General features: G+C 38.0%; 1 protein-coding gene and 1 non-coding gene across 2 annotated transcripts in view; one reads left to right on the forward strand and one right to left on the reverse strand.

Annotated features, from left to right (window-relative positions):
* Positions 1–2,979, reverse strand: part of TXK (TXK tyrosine kinase) — a 40,162-nt gene extending 37,183 nt beyond the window's left edge. The window contains exons 1-2 of the mRNA XM_049789830.1: positions 2,909–2,979; positions 743–845 (exon numbers count right to left, since the gene is read on the reverse strand). Of these exons, the coding sequence (XP_049645787.1) occupies positions 743–845; positions 2,909–2,979 (174 nt within the window). The remainder of the gene's footprint in view (positions 1–742; positions 846–2,908) is intronic.
* Positions 2,980–4,106: 1,127 nt separating this feature from the next.
* Positions 4,107–4,213, forward strand: LOC126032912 (U6 spliceosomal RNA). Its single transcript, XR_007504073.1, has one exon. It is a non-coding gene; the product is annotated as a U6 spliceosomal RNA (small nuclear RNA).
* Positions 4,214–19,616: the final 15,403 nt, after the last annotated feature.

A 19,616-nucleotide genomic window follows, 5' to 3' on the forward strand; every position in this document is an offset into this window, starting at 1 on the left:
TATTTATTTATTTATTTTGGTTTTGGGGCCACACCCGGCAGTGCTCAGGGGTTACTCCTGGCTGTCTGCTCAGAAATAGCTCCTGGCAGGCACAGGGGACCATATGGGACACCGGGATTCAAACCAACCACCTTAGGTCCTGCATCGGCTGCTTGCAAGGCAAACACCGCTGTGCTATCTCTCTGGGCCCTAGAACTTTTTAAATAATACTAAAAGATTATTGAGAAACTTACTATATTGTGAGTTTCTAAGCTTAGCAAATAGTTCCTCATAAATGTTGGTCATAAAAATGCACCTTTCTTGACCCAAAGTTTTTTGTTTTTGTTTTAGTTTTTTTGTTTTTGGGTCATACCCGGCAGTGCTCAGGGGTTACTCATGGCTCTATGCTCAGAAATTGCCCCTGGCAGGCACGGGGGACCATATCAGATGCCGGGATTCGAACCACTGTCCTTCTGCATGCAAGGCAAATGCCTTACCTCCACGCTATCTCTCTGGCCCTTGACCCAAACTTTAACTTAAAAAAGTTAGGATGGCTGGTTGGGGTGAAGTGCGGGGTGTTGGCATGCAATGCACTCTAGGAATATTGGAGGAGGGAGGCTGACACTGGTGATTGGAGTGGCCCTGAAACAGTATATGTCTAAAATTCAACTATGAATAACTGTTTACTTCACAGTGGTCGAAATTAAAAAAAATTTTTAAATGTATCCTTCTTAATACCTTTCTCCCCACAAGTAGCACTTACTTTCTTATTCTTTTGCAATTCATAAAACCACTGCCTTCGGTGCTGAGGGTATTTTTCTGAAAGTTCTTCATTTCTGCTCATGCAAACTTGTGTTCTTTCTTCTCTGCATTGAAAGAGAGTCATGTAAGAGGATAAAATGATATGCATGGCACCCTTTCATTAACAATAGTGCAAATCAGTGTCAAAAAGAAAAAAGAGAAAGAGAGAAAAAGAGAGAGAAGCAAAATGTCTGCTCAGAGATAGATGGGGGATGGGTAGATGGGAGGAGAATTGGGTAATTGGTGGCGGGAAAAGTGCACTGGTGAAGGGTAGTGTGGATTTTATGACTGAAACTTAAGTATGAACAATTTTGTAACCACAGTGCTTAAATAAGAATTAATTTTTTAAAAAAGACAATCATGGGCCGGAGAAATAGCATGGAGGTAGGGATTTTGCCTTGCATGCAGAAGGACAGTGGTTCCAATCCCAGCATCCCATATGGTCCCCTGAGCCTACCAGGAATGATTTCTGATCATAGAACCAGGAGTAACCCCTGAGAGCCACCGGGTGTGATCCAAAAACAAAGAAACAAACAAAAAAAGATAATAATGTTATTTGTACTATCTATAGGCCCACTTTTTTGGTTTTTAGGGGTTCATACTCAGGAGCGCTCAGGGGTTACTCCTGGCTCTGCACTCAGAAATTACTCCTGACAGGCTCAGGGGGCCATATAGGATGGTTGGGATTGGTCATGCTCAAGGCATTTGCCCTACCTGCTGGTCTATTTCTCTGGTCCCTAAGTCCACTTTTAATTACTTAACTTGTAAGAAAAATCCATGTTTCTGTCCAACTGCACTTTTATGTAAAAGTGTTCCTAATTCTATTTGTTTGGGCAAGATATTACCTCAGAGTTTTCTTATTTAGAAATAAGAGAACAAAGAGCATAGACAGTAATTAAATATAGTTGAGAAAAATGTATATTACAAACTTGGGAACATTTTGAGGGCATAAAATTAAAATTGTGATAATAAAACTATTCTCAGTCATAGAGCTTTACATTTATTTAGATGTATATTAATATAAACAAGTACTATACATAAATAACTATTTATTATATGTACTACTCTATAGCTAATATGTAATAGAAACTAAGCCATTTGATGATACTTATTATGAGTAGTTAAGGTATAGTAATTAAAAACTAAAGTTTGAATTCCAGTTCTACATTTCACTGTGGCCTTGGGTAAGCAATGTAATCTTTCTAAATCTCAATTTCCTCACTCACAAAATGAACAATGTAAAAAGCTATTTTGTCAGCACTATGACACACAGGCATGTTCATCAAATGCAGCTGTTGACTACTATCATGCTACTTGGATTTTATTATATTAAACTTTGCCTTTTTCTTGTTTGAGGTACACTATCAGAAGTGATGAGGAGCTACTTTTGGCTAAGTTCTAGTGGAGAGAGGGCCACTTCTGGAAGTGTTCAGCAAACTATGTGGTTACTGGGAATTGAACTCAAGCCTCTTGTGTTCAAAGCATACACTCCAACCAGTTGTACTTTTTCCTTGGCCCTGGATTTTATTGTTATACAATTGTTTATTCTTAGACAATTTTTTGCTAGGCATCAAAATGTAAAAGGCACTGATAGTTTGAGGGAAATGTTCAAATAGATAAGACAGATGGTTGTTCTAAAAGAGTAAAATTACAATGTGACAAAGACATATAAAGAACATACCTGAGGGCAGGAGCAATAGCACAATGGTAAAGCATTTACCTTGCACATGGCCAACCCAAGACAACCCAAGTTTGGTTCCCAGCATCCAATATGGTCCCCTGAGCCTGCCAGGAGCAATTTCTGAGTACAGAGCCAGGAGTAACCTCTGAGCGCCACCAGGTGTGGGCCAAAAACCAAAAAAGAAATAACATATCTGAAATAATTCTAAACAGAAAATTAGGTCACATGCTATAGGAACATAATCAAAGAAGAAATTAAGTCTGAAGATTAAAAAAGAATCACAGAAGACCTGAATGTTGACCTATAAATAAGCTTTTAATGGAGAGAAAATAGGAAAAGGGCTTCCAAGGGCAAAGAAAACAGATACAAAGAGGCATGAATTCTCAACAAACAGTAAAGAGTTTGGAATGATCAATTGTTACGAAGTTGCCTTGGAAGTAGACTTACCTCTTCTGCACGGAACAGCAACAACAGCAACAGAAAATTGACTGGATGGTGTTGTCTGAAAGGCAGATCATTCTCAGTGGTTAGAAAGCCATAGTCAACGATATTAGATAGATGAAGCCATAAATGCTATTCCAAGAAAAAAATTCTCAAAAACAGAATAATATATATGATTCTAAAGCAAAAATAAAGTCTTGCAATACCTTCCTTCACTAGTAGAAGGTAAAAAAAATATAAAGCAACAAGAAGTTGCTGGCACCCTGGTCAATGTGGTTTCCCTTCTCAGGCTCTCCTCCCAGGTCTGGTTTATGCAGTCATCATTTCCTCAGTCAAAGAATGACAGATGACCATCGTATCTATTTACCATCATCAGGGCTAATGTCAAAGAATAAAGATAAAAAGAATATGATCCTAAAGGCAATGTTATCCTAGGACATATGTTATGAAGGACTTTGAATTCAGCTATTGCATTTCTTTAAGATATATATTTTTAAGTTGTGTATGTAGTTCAGTAATAGAAAGTCTGCTTGGAATGGGTCCTTACACCCTGAACATTTACATAATGACCTGACACAGGCCTCAGAAGAATGGGCATTCTCCATTCACCCCTGAACCAGGGAAGCTAACTATGAAACATCCAAGGTCATTTATAACATCATCTGGAAGCAATCCTCTACCAGGGAAGACCCTACCATTGCTCTGACATTGACCTGCTCAAAAGAGACTTCCCTCAACACTAAGAAGACTTGACAACAACGACCTGCTTACAGGACAGAGGCTCTCTGCATTGCCCTTTTATTGTGAGGTGAAACTAGAGGACGCTCTACACCATCCTGACTTCAATTTAGGATATGCAGATTCCAGGAGCTTTAATACAGAAAAATGATACCAACAACAGAGACTGTGAAAAATAAAAGTGTATTGGCACTACAGACAATGACTTGGATTGGACAAACTAGTCTGCCTAGAATTGGTCTTATGCCAGAAAACTTCAAGGGTAGGGTCTCCTTGTATTTAGGCAAGGCTTTTCCTTTCCATGTCCCTCATATTAAGGTGGGCCTATGCAAACAAAAACTGCAACTCTAACACCATTTTTGACAGTGCTCCTTTGACTCTAATCCTTAAAAAAAAAACACTTAAACTTTTGAGGTTAACTTAAACTAATATGCATGTGCAAGAAAATGTAAGAAAATACTATGCCGTGCTCGCTTCGGCAGCACATATACTAAAATTGGAACGATACAGAGAAGATTAGCATGGCCCCTGCGCAAGGATGACACGCAAATTCGTGAAGCGTTCCATATTTAAAAAAAAAAAAAAAAGAAAAGAAAATACTATGCCTTCAAAGTTTAAGGAGTTACATAAGTTTAATGGCTTTAGATTGCTTTGTGTACAGCTAAGAAATGTTTTCTTCTAATAATTCTGTTTATGGGTGATTGTCCTTTCACTGTAACTTTACCTTGTCCTCTTTCTTTGTATCTTTGTTCTCATAATTAAAAATAAATTTATTTAAAAAACTGACAAAACTAGTGAAATATATCTTATAAAAATTTCATATTTATATAAAATAACATATAATATATTATTTAGTTTATGCTTTATATACAAATATACACATAATATAGTCATTTTCCCCTATAGATTAAGTCCAAATATAAGTTATGTATTCCCCTATATTTATAGATAGAAGAATAAATATTAAAATGGTCTTATTACCAAGGGCAATTTACAGATAAAAATGCTATAAAAATTTGAATGACACTATTTTTGGGATTTTAGGCCACATCCAGTGACACTCAGGGGTTACTCCTGGCTATGCCCTCAAAAATCACTACTGGCTTGGGGAACCATATGGGATGCCTGAGGGATTAAACCACAGTCCATCCTGGGTCAGTGCGTGCAAGGCAAACACCCTACCACTGTGCCATCGCTTCGGCCCAGAATGACGTATTTTTTTAAAGTTTTATTACTCCTTGGCTTACATAAATTAATTCAAAATAAATTAAAACTTTGGATGTGAGGGCAGAGCAGTGGCGCAGAGCGGTAAGGCATCTGCCTTGCCAGTATTAGCTTAGAATGGACCCTGGTGTTCCATATGGTCCCCCAAGCCAGGAGTGATTTCTGAGCGCATAGCCAAGAGTTACCCCTGAGCGTCACTGGGTGTGGCTCAAAAAAACAAACAAACAAAAGACTTTGGATGTAAGACCCAAAATTATAAACTATGTAGGCAAAATAATTGAAAAATATTCCTGATTGATTTTAGAGAAGCATCTGAAGACCCAAATTTAATGGCAAAAGACACAAAAACAGAAATGAACAAATTGAAGTACATAAAACTAAAGGCTTCTATTAAGAGTAAAAAGAAAATACTCCCAAATGTAAAAGTAACTAACTTAATGGGATATAGTATTTATAAGATAATATTTATAAAATAAATTCTGATGAGGGGGTTAATAAAAATAAAGGACTAATTTAATTCAGCAACAAAAGGATTAATGACTCCATAAAAAAAGTAGCAGATAAACCTGCCAGAGGTTACCAGAAGGAGGAGGGGAGAAGGACCAGAGTGGATGGGTCCAGGGGGTAGTGGTAGATGAATAGTGTTTCTTTGGCGATGGGCATAGTGTAGGAGCATATATATGAAAGAAATAAAGTTTTTTCAACCAATGTTACCTGAATTTAACAAACAAGATTAATTAATGGCCATAAGATTTGAATGGATACTTCTTCAAAGACTCTATACAGATGGCCAAAAGACACAAGAAAAGATGGTCAACTTTATTTATTAGTTGGTAATGAGAATTAAAAGTACAAGGAGATATTGCTCTATATCTCTGAGAGTGGCATTTATCAAAAAAGATTGGAAACAAGAAATATTAAGGGGTATGTGAAGACAAAGGAACCCATACACCATTGGTGAGAATGTCAATTTGTGAAGCTTCTTTGGAGAAAAGTGTGAAAATTCCTTTTGGGGGGAATGGAATAAAGATAGGAGAAATCTCCCAGGTGGTGCTCAGGAAGTGATATTGTGTAGGTCTCCTAATACCCAAGTCTCAAGGGTCATGACCAATTGTTGCTTGAGGCCACTTAATAAATGCTGGGGTAACATATAGTGCCAGAAATAAAACCCAGATTGGATGCATGCTAGGCATATGCTCTAACTAAAATACTATCTCCCAGTTCTGGAGATTCTTCTTTCAAAAATAAAAATGTCAGTGGCAGCCATAACCATGTCAAGAAAGGCAGTCACCATGTTTGAACCAGGCCAACTACATTGAATAATTCTTTTCTCAAATGAGATGTAAACCAAGCCATGAAAGATCATGGGTACACCAGCCAATGAAGCATAAAGCTGGCCATCTCAAGAGGAGAGGGTGGGCCAACCCCCTACCCTGTTGAAGTCACACCTGAGGCCTCCATCACCCAGAATCACCATGTTCCTAAATGCCCTGTCTCAACACTCCTTTGTGATTCCCTTCTGAGACACCAATCTGACCAAACTTCAGGAATGCCTGTCTTTGATGGATATCACTAGGGCTTCTTGTAGCTAGTAGGAGCATCCTCTTCTTATATCTTCCTTCTCCCAAGAGGCCTGGCAACTGAGTACACCCCTAATGTCACAATATCAATAATAGTGTTTTGAATTTCTGGACAACTTCATTTGTCATATGTCATCCCTTTAGGAACACACCGATTTAATAGAATGGACAGCTAACAAGAACTTATTAAAACTTCTGCCACTGTATTAATGACTTCATTGGAGATACAATAATTTTCACAAATGTCCTTGATACTGTACTTTTTTTCTTTTATCTTCTTTTTTTCTTTTTTAAACTTTCTTTCTTTTTCTTTTTTCTATTTGTTTTATAACTGCTTTCACTTACCTGGCAACAAATGTACTATAGTCAACTATGTGAACTATGTGATGGACTTTAAATAAATTTTAAGAATCTAGATAAAACTGCCAAATGACCCAACAATACCACTCCTGGTTTTCTGTCCAAATAATATGAAAACACTTGCATCACTATTACAACATTATTCACAATAGCCTTCAAAACAACCCAAATATTCATCAATAGATGACTAAGAAAACTGTGGTACATTATAACAGTCTTCAATAATTTATTCTATTGGCAAAGATAATAAGAACAAAGATAAATAAATGGGACTTCATTTAAAAAAACTATAAATTTGGAAACCAGAGCAATAGTGCAGGTGGAAGGGTATGATGCTTATGTGAAGACAAAAAACAGCTGTGCACGAAGCTGACCCAGATTCAATCCTTGGCTTCCCATATAGTTCTCAAGAACTACCAAGAGTAATTTCTGAGTTCAGAGCCATTAATAAACCCTGATGTACTGAGTATGCCCCACCCTAAAAAAAATAAACTAAAAGTTTTGCATGGCAAAAGAAACAAGCTGATTCATCTGGGACAATAAATGGCCAAGAATAGCAAAAACAACCCTGAGGAAAAAGAAAATGGGATGCATCACTTTCCCCAGCTTTAAAATTATACTACAAAGCAATAATCATTGAAACAGCATGGTACTGGAAAAATACAGACCCTCAGACCAATGGAATAGACTTCAATATTCAGAGAATTAACCTCAGATTTACAATCAATTAATTCTTGATAAAGTGGCAAGAAATGCAAAATGAAGCAAGGAAAGCCTCTTCAATAAGTGGTTGGGACAACTGGTCAGCCATATGCAAAAATAACAAACTCAGACCTCCATCTAACCCCATGCACAAAGATCAAATCTAAATGGATTAAAGACCTTGATATCAAACCTAAAACTATAAGGTATATAAAAGAAAATGTAGGCAAAACACTCCATGACATTGAAACTAAAGGCATCTTCAAGGAGGAAACACCACTGTCCAAACAAGTGGAAGATAAACAAATGGAATTGCATTGAACTGAGAAGTTTCTGCAATTTAAAGGAAGTAGTAAAAGGTAAAAAGATCTCCCACAGAATGGGAGAAACTATTCACACAATATCTATAAGATAAGGGGCTAATATCTAAGATATACAAGATGCTGACAGAATTTAACAAGAAAAAATGTAATCCCATTAAAAAATGGGGAGAAGAAATGAACAGACATTTTTTCAAAGAAAAAATACAGATGGCCAAAAAGTACATGAAAAAAATGCTCCACATCAGGGAGATACAAATCAAAACAACAATGAAATATCATCTCATGCTACAGCGTCTGGTACACATTACAAAGAACAAGAATAAAGAAAGAAGGAAAAAAAGAACAAGAACAACCACTGCTGGCATGGATATGGAGAGAAAGGAATTCTCATTCACTACTGGTGGGAATACTGTCTAATCCAGCCTTTCTGGAAAACAATGTGGATATTCCTTAAAAAACTGGATATTGAGCTCCCATATGATCCAGCAATACCACTCCTAGAGATATATCCTAGGACCACAAAAACACAATACAATTATGCCTTCTGCACTCCTATGTTCATAGCAACACTATTTATAATAACTAGAATCTGGAAACAAGCCAAATACCTAACAACAGATGAGTGACTAAAGAAACTGTGGTACACCTATACAATGGAATAATATGCATCTGTTAGGAGAAATGAAGTCACAAAATTTGCTTATACATGAATTGATGTGGACTATGTTGAGTGAAATAAGTCTGAAGAAGAGAGATAAACACAGAATAGTTTTAATCATATGTGGGATTTAAGGAAAATAAAAGACTATTATAATAATAATACCCATAGGCAATAGAAATGAGGGCTGGAAAGATCAACTCATGATAATAAGCTTATCACAAAGAGTGGTAAGTGCAGTTAGAGAAATAACTACACTAACAGCTACCATGACAACAGTAGAGAGAGAAATACAATGCGAGTCTTGAAAACAGGCAGGGATGGAGGGAAATGAGCGGACAATGGTAGTGGGAAAGTTGCAATGGTGAAGGGGGTGTGCATTTTATGGCTGAAACCCAATTATGAACATGTTTGTAACCAAAATAAATAAAGTTTTTTTATAAAGCTAAAATAAACAAGCTGAAACTTTCTTCCTACTAAGTGGAAAAAATATTTGCACATCATACATAAGGAGAAAGAACTAATAATGTTCAAGATACATAGCTACCTAGAAACTTCAATAATAACAAAGCCTCAACAAACCTACCAAAACATAGAAAGAAGAGATGACCAGATACTTCCTTTAGGAAGACATTTGGAGAGTCAACAGACAAATGAAAATGGGTTTATTATCACTTGTTATTGGGGAATTTCAAATCAAAACAACAATAATATATTATCTCACACCAGTGAAAACACTATATATACATATATATGTATATCAAAGGGACTAAAAACAATCAATATTGGAAGAATTGTGGTGAAAATAAATATTCATTACTTTTGGTGGGAATGATATCTGGTGTAGTCTTTATGGAAAACGTAGCAATCTCTCTCTCAAAAAAAAGTCAGAAAAGAGCTTCCATACCCAGTGATTCACTATCTGGTATCTACCCCAAGTACTAGAAAAATATATATGAAAACTTATATTTATTCTTGTGTCCAAGAATTATTCCTGGCATAGTGGGGAACCATGGGGGGGCTACCACAGATGGAACCTAGGTCAGCCATGTGCAAGACAAACATATAACCTGTTCTATCTCTTCAGTTTCCAAATGATGGTGTTCTTGATGTTCTGGAAGGATTTTATTTCAACACTTCCGAAAAGGAGATACAATGACTATTTATTCTTTATTGGTGTAGATTTTGGGTACAATCAGGTCTGAACTTTTTTCCCCTTCATTAGCTAGTAAGAACTGAGACTAAAATTGCTGGTGTGAGCTGAAATATTAAAAAAAAAAAGGTGACGGGCCGTGTAGGTGGCGCTGGAGGTAAGGTGTCTGCCTTGCAAGCGCTAGCCAAGGAAGGACCGCGGTTCGATCCCCCGGCGTCCCATATGGTCCCCCCAAGCCAGGGGCGATTTCTGAGCACATAGCCAGGAGTAACCCCTGAGCGTCAAACTGGTGTGGCCCAAAAACCAAAAAAAAAGGAAAAAAAAAGGTAAGATGCAAATAATAGTCATTTTTTCATAAAGTTTTCTCAAGACTATCTGAATCTGCTAGAACTATTTTCATTTACAATACTCTTGTGTTATGGTGGATTATTACTATACATGATCAGTGTTAAGGTTTACTACTCAGATGGTAGGCAGTTTGGATTACAGAAATATTTTATGACACAACCTCAAGCATTCTATTTTCACCAGTTGTGAGACAGGAATCACTTTTTAATTTGCTAGAAAAGTTAATCAGCATGGAGCTAAGGCAAATTCTAAATTCCTAAGGAGTTTCACTTTGATATTGGACTTTTTTTTGTTTGTTTGTTTTTCTGGTGTTTTTTTTTTTTTCGGGCCACACCCAGGGGTTACTCCTGGCTAAGCACTCAGAAATTGCCCCTGGCTTGGGGGATCATATGGGACACTGGGGGATTGAACTGTGGTTCTTCCTTGGCTAGCGCTTGCAAGGCAGACACCTTACCTCTAGCGCCACCTCACCGGCCCCTGATATTGGACTTTTTAAGAACTCCAGACAACCAGCATCTTGCCCTCCTTTTGTACTTCACACAAGGCTACTTAACAACTCAAGTTAATTTTCCCAGAATTTTTTCCCAGAAGGTGTGGCTGTATTCTGGACTTTTCCCAGAAGGTGTGGCTTCATTCTGGATCTAGTTTAGACTGTTTCCTAAAGTCACTTTTGGTCCCAATTACTGAATCAGAGTCCAAATAGAAAAAATAATATACCTAAACTAGGATTATTTTGTTTGTTTATGGACCACAGCCAGTGGTGCTCAGGGGATAGTCATGACTTCATGCTTGGTGCTCAGGAAATCATGAGATTCCAGGATAAAACCTAGGCTGTTTTTTCTTACTTGAATATTGCTATTACTCAATCTTTAGACTCATTGCTGGTTCAGGAGCAAACATTAATCATTAACTTGGAGAGAACTTCTGGTCCGATTTCTGACAAAGACCAGTCTTTGCTCCCACTGCAGTTCTAGCACTCATTCCTGCTTTAACAACTTTCTTTCTTCCTTTGCTTGACTCAAAAATCACACATTTTCAAAGGAACATCCCTAAGTTTGATTCCTGGAACTAAGATCTAATAAACTACTGAACCCCCAAACTGTACCACATCATATATTTTTGGGTTGGGTGGAGGTTTAGCTGCTTCTGATTGCCCATTTTCACCTGAAAGTGTTTGTCTGCATTAGCAAATTTAAAATTAGAAAATTGGGGCCAGAGAGATAGCATGGAGATAAGGTGTTTGCCTTGCATGCAGAAGGACAGTGGTTCGAATCCCGGCATCCCATATGGTCCCCCGAGCCTGCCAGGAATGATTTCTGAGTGTAGAGCAGGAATAACCCCAGGTGTGACCCAAAAGCCAAAAAAATTTTTTTTAGAAAATTAGCAAATTTTCAAAAATCATTCTTCAGAGACAGGAGCAGTGGTGCAAATGGTAGGGCATCTAGCTTGCACGTACTAACCTAGGACAGACCACAGTTCAATCCTCCAGTGTCCCATATGGTCCTTCTAAGACAGGAGCAATTTATGAGTGCATAGCCAGGAGTAACCCCTGAGTATCACTGGGTATGGCCCAAAAAAGGAAAAAAATTTTTTCTTCAGAGAGAACACATTATCACATGGGAGCTCTGTTTATTTTTAAAGAACATGTCTAATTGACATTCTATTATTTATTCCAGTATTATTTTTAATAATTTTGCTTTTTAATGTTTTTGTGTTTTGGACCTTACCCTATCTATTCCAGTATATCTTTAGAGCCTCATATAGATCTCTATCTATCCAGGCCAGGAGATGCCAAGCCAAAAAGGCGGTTACACATGAGTGAAACAGGTCAGAGATGGTGCAGATTGTGGCAAAGTGCTGTGTCAAAGCTCCACTTAGAGCCTTGCAAATACAAAATTTAAAAAAACTATCTTCCTCTCCTCCATCATCAATTTTTTTGTCATTTGGACCACACCCATCAGTGTTCAGAGATTACTTCCTGGTCCTGCACTAAAGAATCACTCCTGGCTGACTTAGAGTACCATATAGGATGCTGGGGATCAAACTCTGTAATCCATGTGCAAAGGAAGCTCCCTGCCTGCTGTACTAATGCTCCGGTCCTTCCGTGACCTTTTATTTGTTTGTTTGTTTGTTTGGGGGCCATACCTGGTGATGCTCAGGGGTTACTCCTGGCTATACACTCAGACATCACTCCTGGCTTAGGGGACCATATGGGACACCAGGGATCGAACCGCCATCCGTCCTGGATCAGCTGCATGAAAGGCAAATGCCCTATTGCTGCAGTATCGCTCCAGTCCCACTTCGTCACCAATTTTTTAACCCTTTTATTGCATTTCTATCATCAACATACACTGTTACTTTACCCATTTGAAACAAAACCAGCCGCTCATTTTAATTCAGGTAGCATCAAGATTTTATATATACAAAAATCTTTATCAAATTGCTCCTATTATTCCTCCTACCCAGATGAAGCCATGAGGGTTGCGCACACACACATTTCACCTACAATTGATTCAAGCCAGAGGCCCAGCTTCACCACTTCTCGACAAAACTCCCAGAGACATCTAACCACTAACAATTCCAGGTATCCCAGTTCTGTGGCTAACATTGGGGACCTTTGGAACCAGCTGAGCTACCTCTCTGTTCATGTCTCTGTGCTTCCAGAAGTCCATGACAACCATAACCATGACCAAAAGCTGTGCAAACAATTGTGTGCAAACAGCCAACAACATAGACTCATGTAACTCTTGAGAGATAAACCCAACCAGAAATCACCCCTGGCAGGCTCAGAGGACCATGTGGGATGCCGGGAATTTAACCCTGGTTCATCCCAGGTCTGCTGCATGCAAGGAAAATGCCCTACTGCTGTGCTATCTCTCTGGATCCTCAGCACCATTTTAACCACAGTTTCAACTCCCATCAGCAGTGCTCCCATACCCCATCATTCCCCATCCCCTATCCCGTGCCTGTCATCTTGACAAGCACATTAAAAAATCTGGTGGCTGCAAAAATGGTGGCATGCAATTAGGGCAGAGAAGAGACCATCATTACAATGATTGTTGGAAATGGTCACTCAGGAGAAAAACTGGGTGCTAAAGGAAAAAAAAGTGATATGCATGTAACAATATTGCAAACCATTTTGTCTAAAAGGGAATGAAAGGGGGAGGAAAAGAAGAAAGAAGGAAGAAAGAAGAAGAAGAAGAAGAAGAAGAAGAAGAAGAAGAAGAAGAAGAAGAAGAAGAAGAAGAAGAAGAAGAAGAAGAAGAAGAAGAAGAAGAAGAAGAAGAAGAAGAAGAAGAAGAAGAAGAAGAAGAAGAAGAAGAAGAAGAAGAAGAAGAAGAAAGGAGGAGAAAAAGGAGAGGAAAGGAGGAGAAAAAGGAGAAGAAAAGAAAGAAGAAAGAAGAGGAATAGGAGGAGGAGAGAAAGAAGAAAGAGGAGGAAGAGGAGGAGGAGGAAAAAGAAGAGAATAAGAAGAAGAGGAAGATATAAGCAGTACTTTGCAGAAGCCAGGTCCCCTGTTTGTGACGTCAGGCTGGGAAAATCTATGAAACTAAGCCTGCCCAGTGGGGACCGACTGTGAAAACTTGTGAGTGCTGACTGTGTGTGTCTGTCTACTGTCCTGTTGCGTGAACCTCTTGGAAGGGGGCCGAAAAGAGGCTCCAGAAGAGCATGGCTGCTTCGCTTCGCTAAGCGGCCATGTGCTCTTTCTAAGGAAAGAACACCATAGCAACAAGAAGAAAAAAATCACACTAAGAACTGTGCTGGATCACTGAAGCCCAGCATTTCTATCCGGACTGTCTTCTCTGCTGCATGCTCGGGCCTAAGATTTGATCCTGTATGAGGCTTCATCCACGGAGGACTCCCCTCCCTTGGAGCAAGTCGACCCATCCAGAAAGGGCGGAGCCAGAGGAGTGTGGCTGCCTACATCATTTAGCCAATGAATACCACCACAACACGTAGAAAAACCCGCAATACAAGTGTGACAATGGGGAAACAACGCAGGCCAGCATCAGACATAGAGAATGAAGATGACAATTCTGAGGACCAGATAATGACCAACCAACTAATCAACCTCTCAGATAAGGACTTTAGCAATATGGAAGATGCTCAAAGAACTCAAAGAAACCATGGATTGAGTTGAACAGAACACTAATAAGAACCAAGAAAATATGAAGACAGAAACACAAAACTCCAAACTGAAATAACATCTCAACTAACAGGCCTGAAAAACTCAGTAAACGAAGTGAATGACAAAATGGATAAGCTCTGGGACAGGGTATCAGAAGCTGAAAATAGACTTGGTACTGTGGAAGATGAGATAAATAACAATTCCATACAGTGAGAGAGATTGGGAAAAAAATTAAAACAAATGAACAGACAGTGGAAAAATTAGTCAAAGAATGGGAACAGATGAAAACAGAAGTCTATGATAAGCTCAACAGAAACAACTTAATAATCATTAAAGTCCCAGAGGAAAAGGAAGAAAATTTTCAAAAAGAATCAATGGTCAAGAACATCATTAAAGAGAAACTTCCAGAGCTAAAGAATCGGGGATGGAGAGATAGCATGGAGGTAAGGCGTTTGCCTTTCATGCAGGAGGTCATCGGTTCGAATCCCAGCGTCCCATATGGTCCCCCATGCCTACCAGGAGCAATTTCTGAGCCTGGAGCCAGAAATAACCCCTGAGCACTGCCAGGTGTGGACCCCCCACCCAAAAAAAAAAGAATATATGTGGTCAAATCCTGCATGTTCGAAGAGTACCAACCAAAAGAGACCCCAGAAAAAAATACCTCAAGACACATCCTAGTCACAATGACAAATCCCACAGATAGAGAAAGCATTCTGAAAACACAAGATCAAAAAGGGAAATTACATTCAAGGAAGCATCCTTGAGATTTACAGTACACCTGTCACCAGAAACACTCAAGGCCAGAAAGCAGTGGTGGGATATTGTGACAAGACTGAATGAAATGAATGCTTCACCTAGAATACTGAACCCAGCAAAACTCACTTTCCACTTTGACAGAAGAATACATGGTTTCACAGACAAAAAACAGCGCAGAAACTTTACAGACTCAAAACCAGTCTTAAGAGAAAAACTGAAAGACCTAATTTAAGACAAGACTAACCAAAAGGCACACCAAATTTTGATATAAAGATGGCATTAAATCCCAGGACAATTCATTCTCTCAACGTCAATGGACTAAATGCACCAGTTAAGAGACACAGAGTGGCTAAATGGATCAAAACACTCAATCCAACCTTCTGCTGCCTACAAGAAATGCAAATGAATAGCCAGAACAAACATAGACTCAAAATAAAAGGCTGGAAAAAAATTATCCAAGCAAACAACACCCATAAAAAAGCTGGAGTGGCCATACTAATATCAGATAATGCAAACTTTATACTCAGGAAGGTTGTAAGGCACAAAGATGAACATTTTATATTAACCAAGGGGTATGTAGAGCAGGAAGAAATCACTCTCCTAAACATATATGCACTGAATGAGGGGCCAGCAAAATATTTAATACAACTGTTGACAAATCTGAAAAATAATATCAATAACAACACAATAATTGTGGGGGACCTCAACATGGCTTTGTCAACACTGGATAGGTCAACCAGACTAAAACCCAACAAGATATTCTAGACCTAAAAAGAGAAATGGAAGAAAGAGGCCTAGTGGATATATATATAGGACACTCCATCCCCAGAAACCTGGATACACATTCTGCTCCAATATACATGGAACATTCTCCAGGATAGACTACATGCTGGCACATAAAACATACCTCCATAAGATCAAGAGGATAGAAATTTTGCAGACTACCTTCGCTGACCACAATTCTCTGAAATTATTTGTGAATTCCAAAGGGACACAGAAGAAAAACTTTAACACCTGAAAGTTAAACAGCCTCATACTAAATAACTAGTGGGTCCGAGATGAAATCAAGAGGAAATCAAAAGGTTCCTGGAAACAAATGACAATAAAGACACAAACTATCAGAACTGATGGGACACAGCAAAAGCAGTACTGAGAGGAAAATTTATAGCTTTGCAAGCACACATCAGGAAGGAAGAAGGGGCTTACCTGAGTAGCTTAATGAAACAGCTAATAGAACTAGAAAGCGCTCAACAGAAGGACCCAAAAATAGGGAGACAGAAGGAAATAACAAAGCTGAGAGCAGAAATCAACGAAGTGGAAACCCAAAAAACAATTCGAAAGATCAACGAAAGCAGAAGATGGTTCTTTGAAAAAATAAACAAGATTGATAGACCACTGGCAAAACTAACAAAGAAAGAGAGAGAGAGAGAGAGAAACTTGATAACTCGTATTAGGAATGAAAAAGGAGAGATCACTACTGATATGGCAGTAATCAGAAACTACTTTGAGAAACTCTACGCCACTAAAAATGAGAACCTGGAAGAAATGGATTAATTCTTGGACTCTTATAATCTTCCACGGTTGAAGAAAGAGGATGTAGCATATCTAAACACCCCCATCACTATTACTAAAATGGTAATCAAATGTCTGCCCAAAAACAAAAGCCCAGGCCCAGATGGATTCACTAATAAATTCTTTCAAACTTTCCAAGAGGAACTACTACCAATCCTGGCAAGACTCTTTCATGAAATTGAACAAATGAAACACTTCCAAATAGCTTTTATGAAGCCAACATCACCTTGATACCTAAACCAGACAGAGATGCTACGAGAAAAGAAAATTACAGACCAATATCTCTGATGAGTGCAGATACAAAAATCCTCAACAAAATCCTGGTAAATAGGATTCAATGCCTCATTAAGAAGATTATTCACAACGATCAAGCACGTTTCATCCCAGGAATGCAAGGATGGTTTAACATCCGTAAATCTATCAACATAATACACAACATCAACAACAAGAAAAATAAAAATCACATGATCATATCAATAGACGCAGAGAAAGCATTTGATAAGGTCCAACACCCATTCTTTTTTTTTTAATTTCTTTACTTTATTTAAGGAAAATACATCACATAGTTGACATAGATGGCCATAATACATTTGTTTCCAGATAGGTAAAAAAGTTATTAATAAAGAAAGATAAAAGAAAAAAGAAGAAAGTTAAAAATAAAGTACATTATCAAACACATTTATGCAAATTATTGTATCTACAATTAAGTAATTAATACAATTGCTGTTTAATAAGCTTCTTTTCTATTTTAAAACTTATAAAACTTTATTTAAATGTCATGATTTACAAAGTTGTTTAGAATACAGTTGCTTCAGGTATTCAGCATTTCAACTATTCTATTACTGATATGGCCCCACTCCCCTAAAGTCTTTAGTTTCCTCCTCACCCCATAAACCTGCCTCCCAGAAGGCACAAAATAATTTACTTTATTGTGCTTGTACAACAAACACTAAAACATAAAATTACTCTTGCATTAATAATTCTCTTTTTGGTGGAGGAAGCTGTTGGGATGTATGGGGTGTCACATCTATGCTGCCCCTCTGAGGTTGCACACACATGCTGGCTCTCTGAGGTTGTACATTTAAGCTGGCTCTCTAATATTGTACATTTATGTTGCCTCTCAGAGGTTGCACACATAGTACTCTTTAGAGGACACTATATACATGAGAAATAAAAAATTGTGATTGTAGTTGTGACTTATTACTTACAACTTTAAATATTTAAATACAATTTTAATTAGCCCAAGTTTTTATTATAATAGAATACTATGATAAAGAATTTTATAACTTCTACTTAAATCATGACTCTGGTTAGCCTATACTTTATTTTATAAATATGATTGCCCTGTCTTCAAATGTTCACATTTAACTTTTTAAAATACTATGATTCTTTCCTATGATTTTCCTCCTTATTTGGGAGCTAACCTGTGAAAATTTATCTCAAAATATATATTGTCCAACACCCATTCTTGATCAAAACTCTCAGCAAGATGGGAATGGAAGGAAACTTTCTCAATATAGTTAAGGCCATCTACCACAAGCCGTGACAAATATTATCTTCAATGGAGAAAAACTAAAAGCCTTTCCTCTAAATTCTGGCACAAGACAAGGCTGTCCTCTCTCACCACTCCTATTCAACATAGCACTGGAAGTACTCACTATAGCGATTAGGCAAGAAAAAGATATCAAGGAAATCCAGATAGGAAAAGAAGAAGTCAAGCTCTCATTGTTTGCAGATGACATGATACTCTACTTAGAAAACCCTAAAGACTCTAGCAAAGAGCTTCTAGAAACAATAGACTCATATAGCAAGGTGGCAGGCTACAAAATTAACACACAAAAATTAATGGCCTTTCTATACACCAATAGTAATAAGGAAGAAATGGACATTAAGAAAACAACCCCATTCACAATAGTGCCACACAAACTCAAATACCTTGGAGTCAACTTGACTAAAAATGTGAAGGACCTATACAAAGAAAACTATAAAACTCTGCTCCAAGAAGTAAAAGAGGACACGTGGAAATGAAAACACATACCCTGCTCATGGATTGGCAGGATTAACATCATCAAAATGGCAATACTCCCCAATTCATTATACAGATTTAATATTTAATTTAATATAAAGATACCTATGACATTCTTCAAAGAAGTGGAACTTTTAAAATTCTTTTGAAATTTGTTTGGAACAATAAACACCCTAGAATAGCTAAAGCAATCATTGGGAAAAAGAATATGGGAGGAATTACTTTCCCCAACTTTAAACTTTACTACAAAGCAATAGTTATCAAAACAGCATGGTATTGGAATAAGGACAGGCCCTCAAATCAGTGGAATAGGCTTGAATACTCAGAAAATGTTCCCCAGGCATACAATCACCTAATTTTTGATAAAGGAGCAAGAAATCCTAAATGGAGCAAAGAAAGCCTCTTCAACTAGTGATGTTGGCACAACTGGCTAGCCACTTACAAAAAATTGAACTTAGACCCCCAGCTAACATCATGTACGAAGGTAAAATCCAAATGGATTAAAGACCTCGATATCAGACCCGAAACCATAAGATATATAGAACAACACATAGGCAAAACACTCCAGGACATTGAGACTACAGGCATATTCAAGGAGGAAACTGCACTCTCCAAGCAAGTGAAAGCAGAGATTAACAGATGGGAATATATTAAGCTGAGAAGCTTCTGCACCTCAAAGGGAATAGCGCCCAAGATACAAGAGCCACCCACTGAGTGGGAGAAACTATTCACCCAATACCCATCAGATAAGGGGCTAATCTCCAACATATACAAGGCACTGACAGAAATTTACAAGAAAAAATAGCTAATCCCATCAAAAAATGGGGAGAAGAAATGGATAGACACTTTGACAAAGAAGAAATACAAATACATGAAAAAATGCTCCACATCACTAATCATCAGGGAGATGCAAATCAAAACAACCATGAGGTACCACCTCACACCACATAGAATGCCACACATCACAAAGAATGAGAATAAAAAGTGTTGGCAGGGATGTGGAGAGAAAGGAACTCTTATCCACTGCTGGTGGGAATGCGTCTAATTCAACCTTTATGGAAAGTGATATGGAGATTCCTCCAAAAACTGGAAGCCGAGCTACCATACGATCCAGCTATACTACTCCAAGGAATATACCCTAGGAA

Source organism: Suncus etruscus, chromosome 16, assembly GCF_024139225.1.
Source record: "Suncus etruscus isolate mSunEtr1 chromosome 16, mSunEtr1.pri.cur, whole genome shotgun sequence".
Lineage (NCBI taxonomy): Eukaryota > Metazoa > Chordata > Mammalia > Eulipotyphla > Soricidae > Suncus > Suncus etruscus.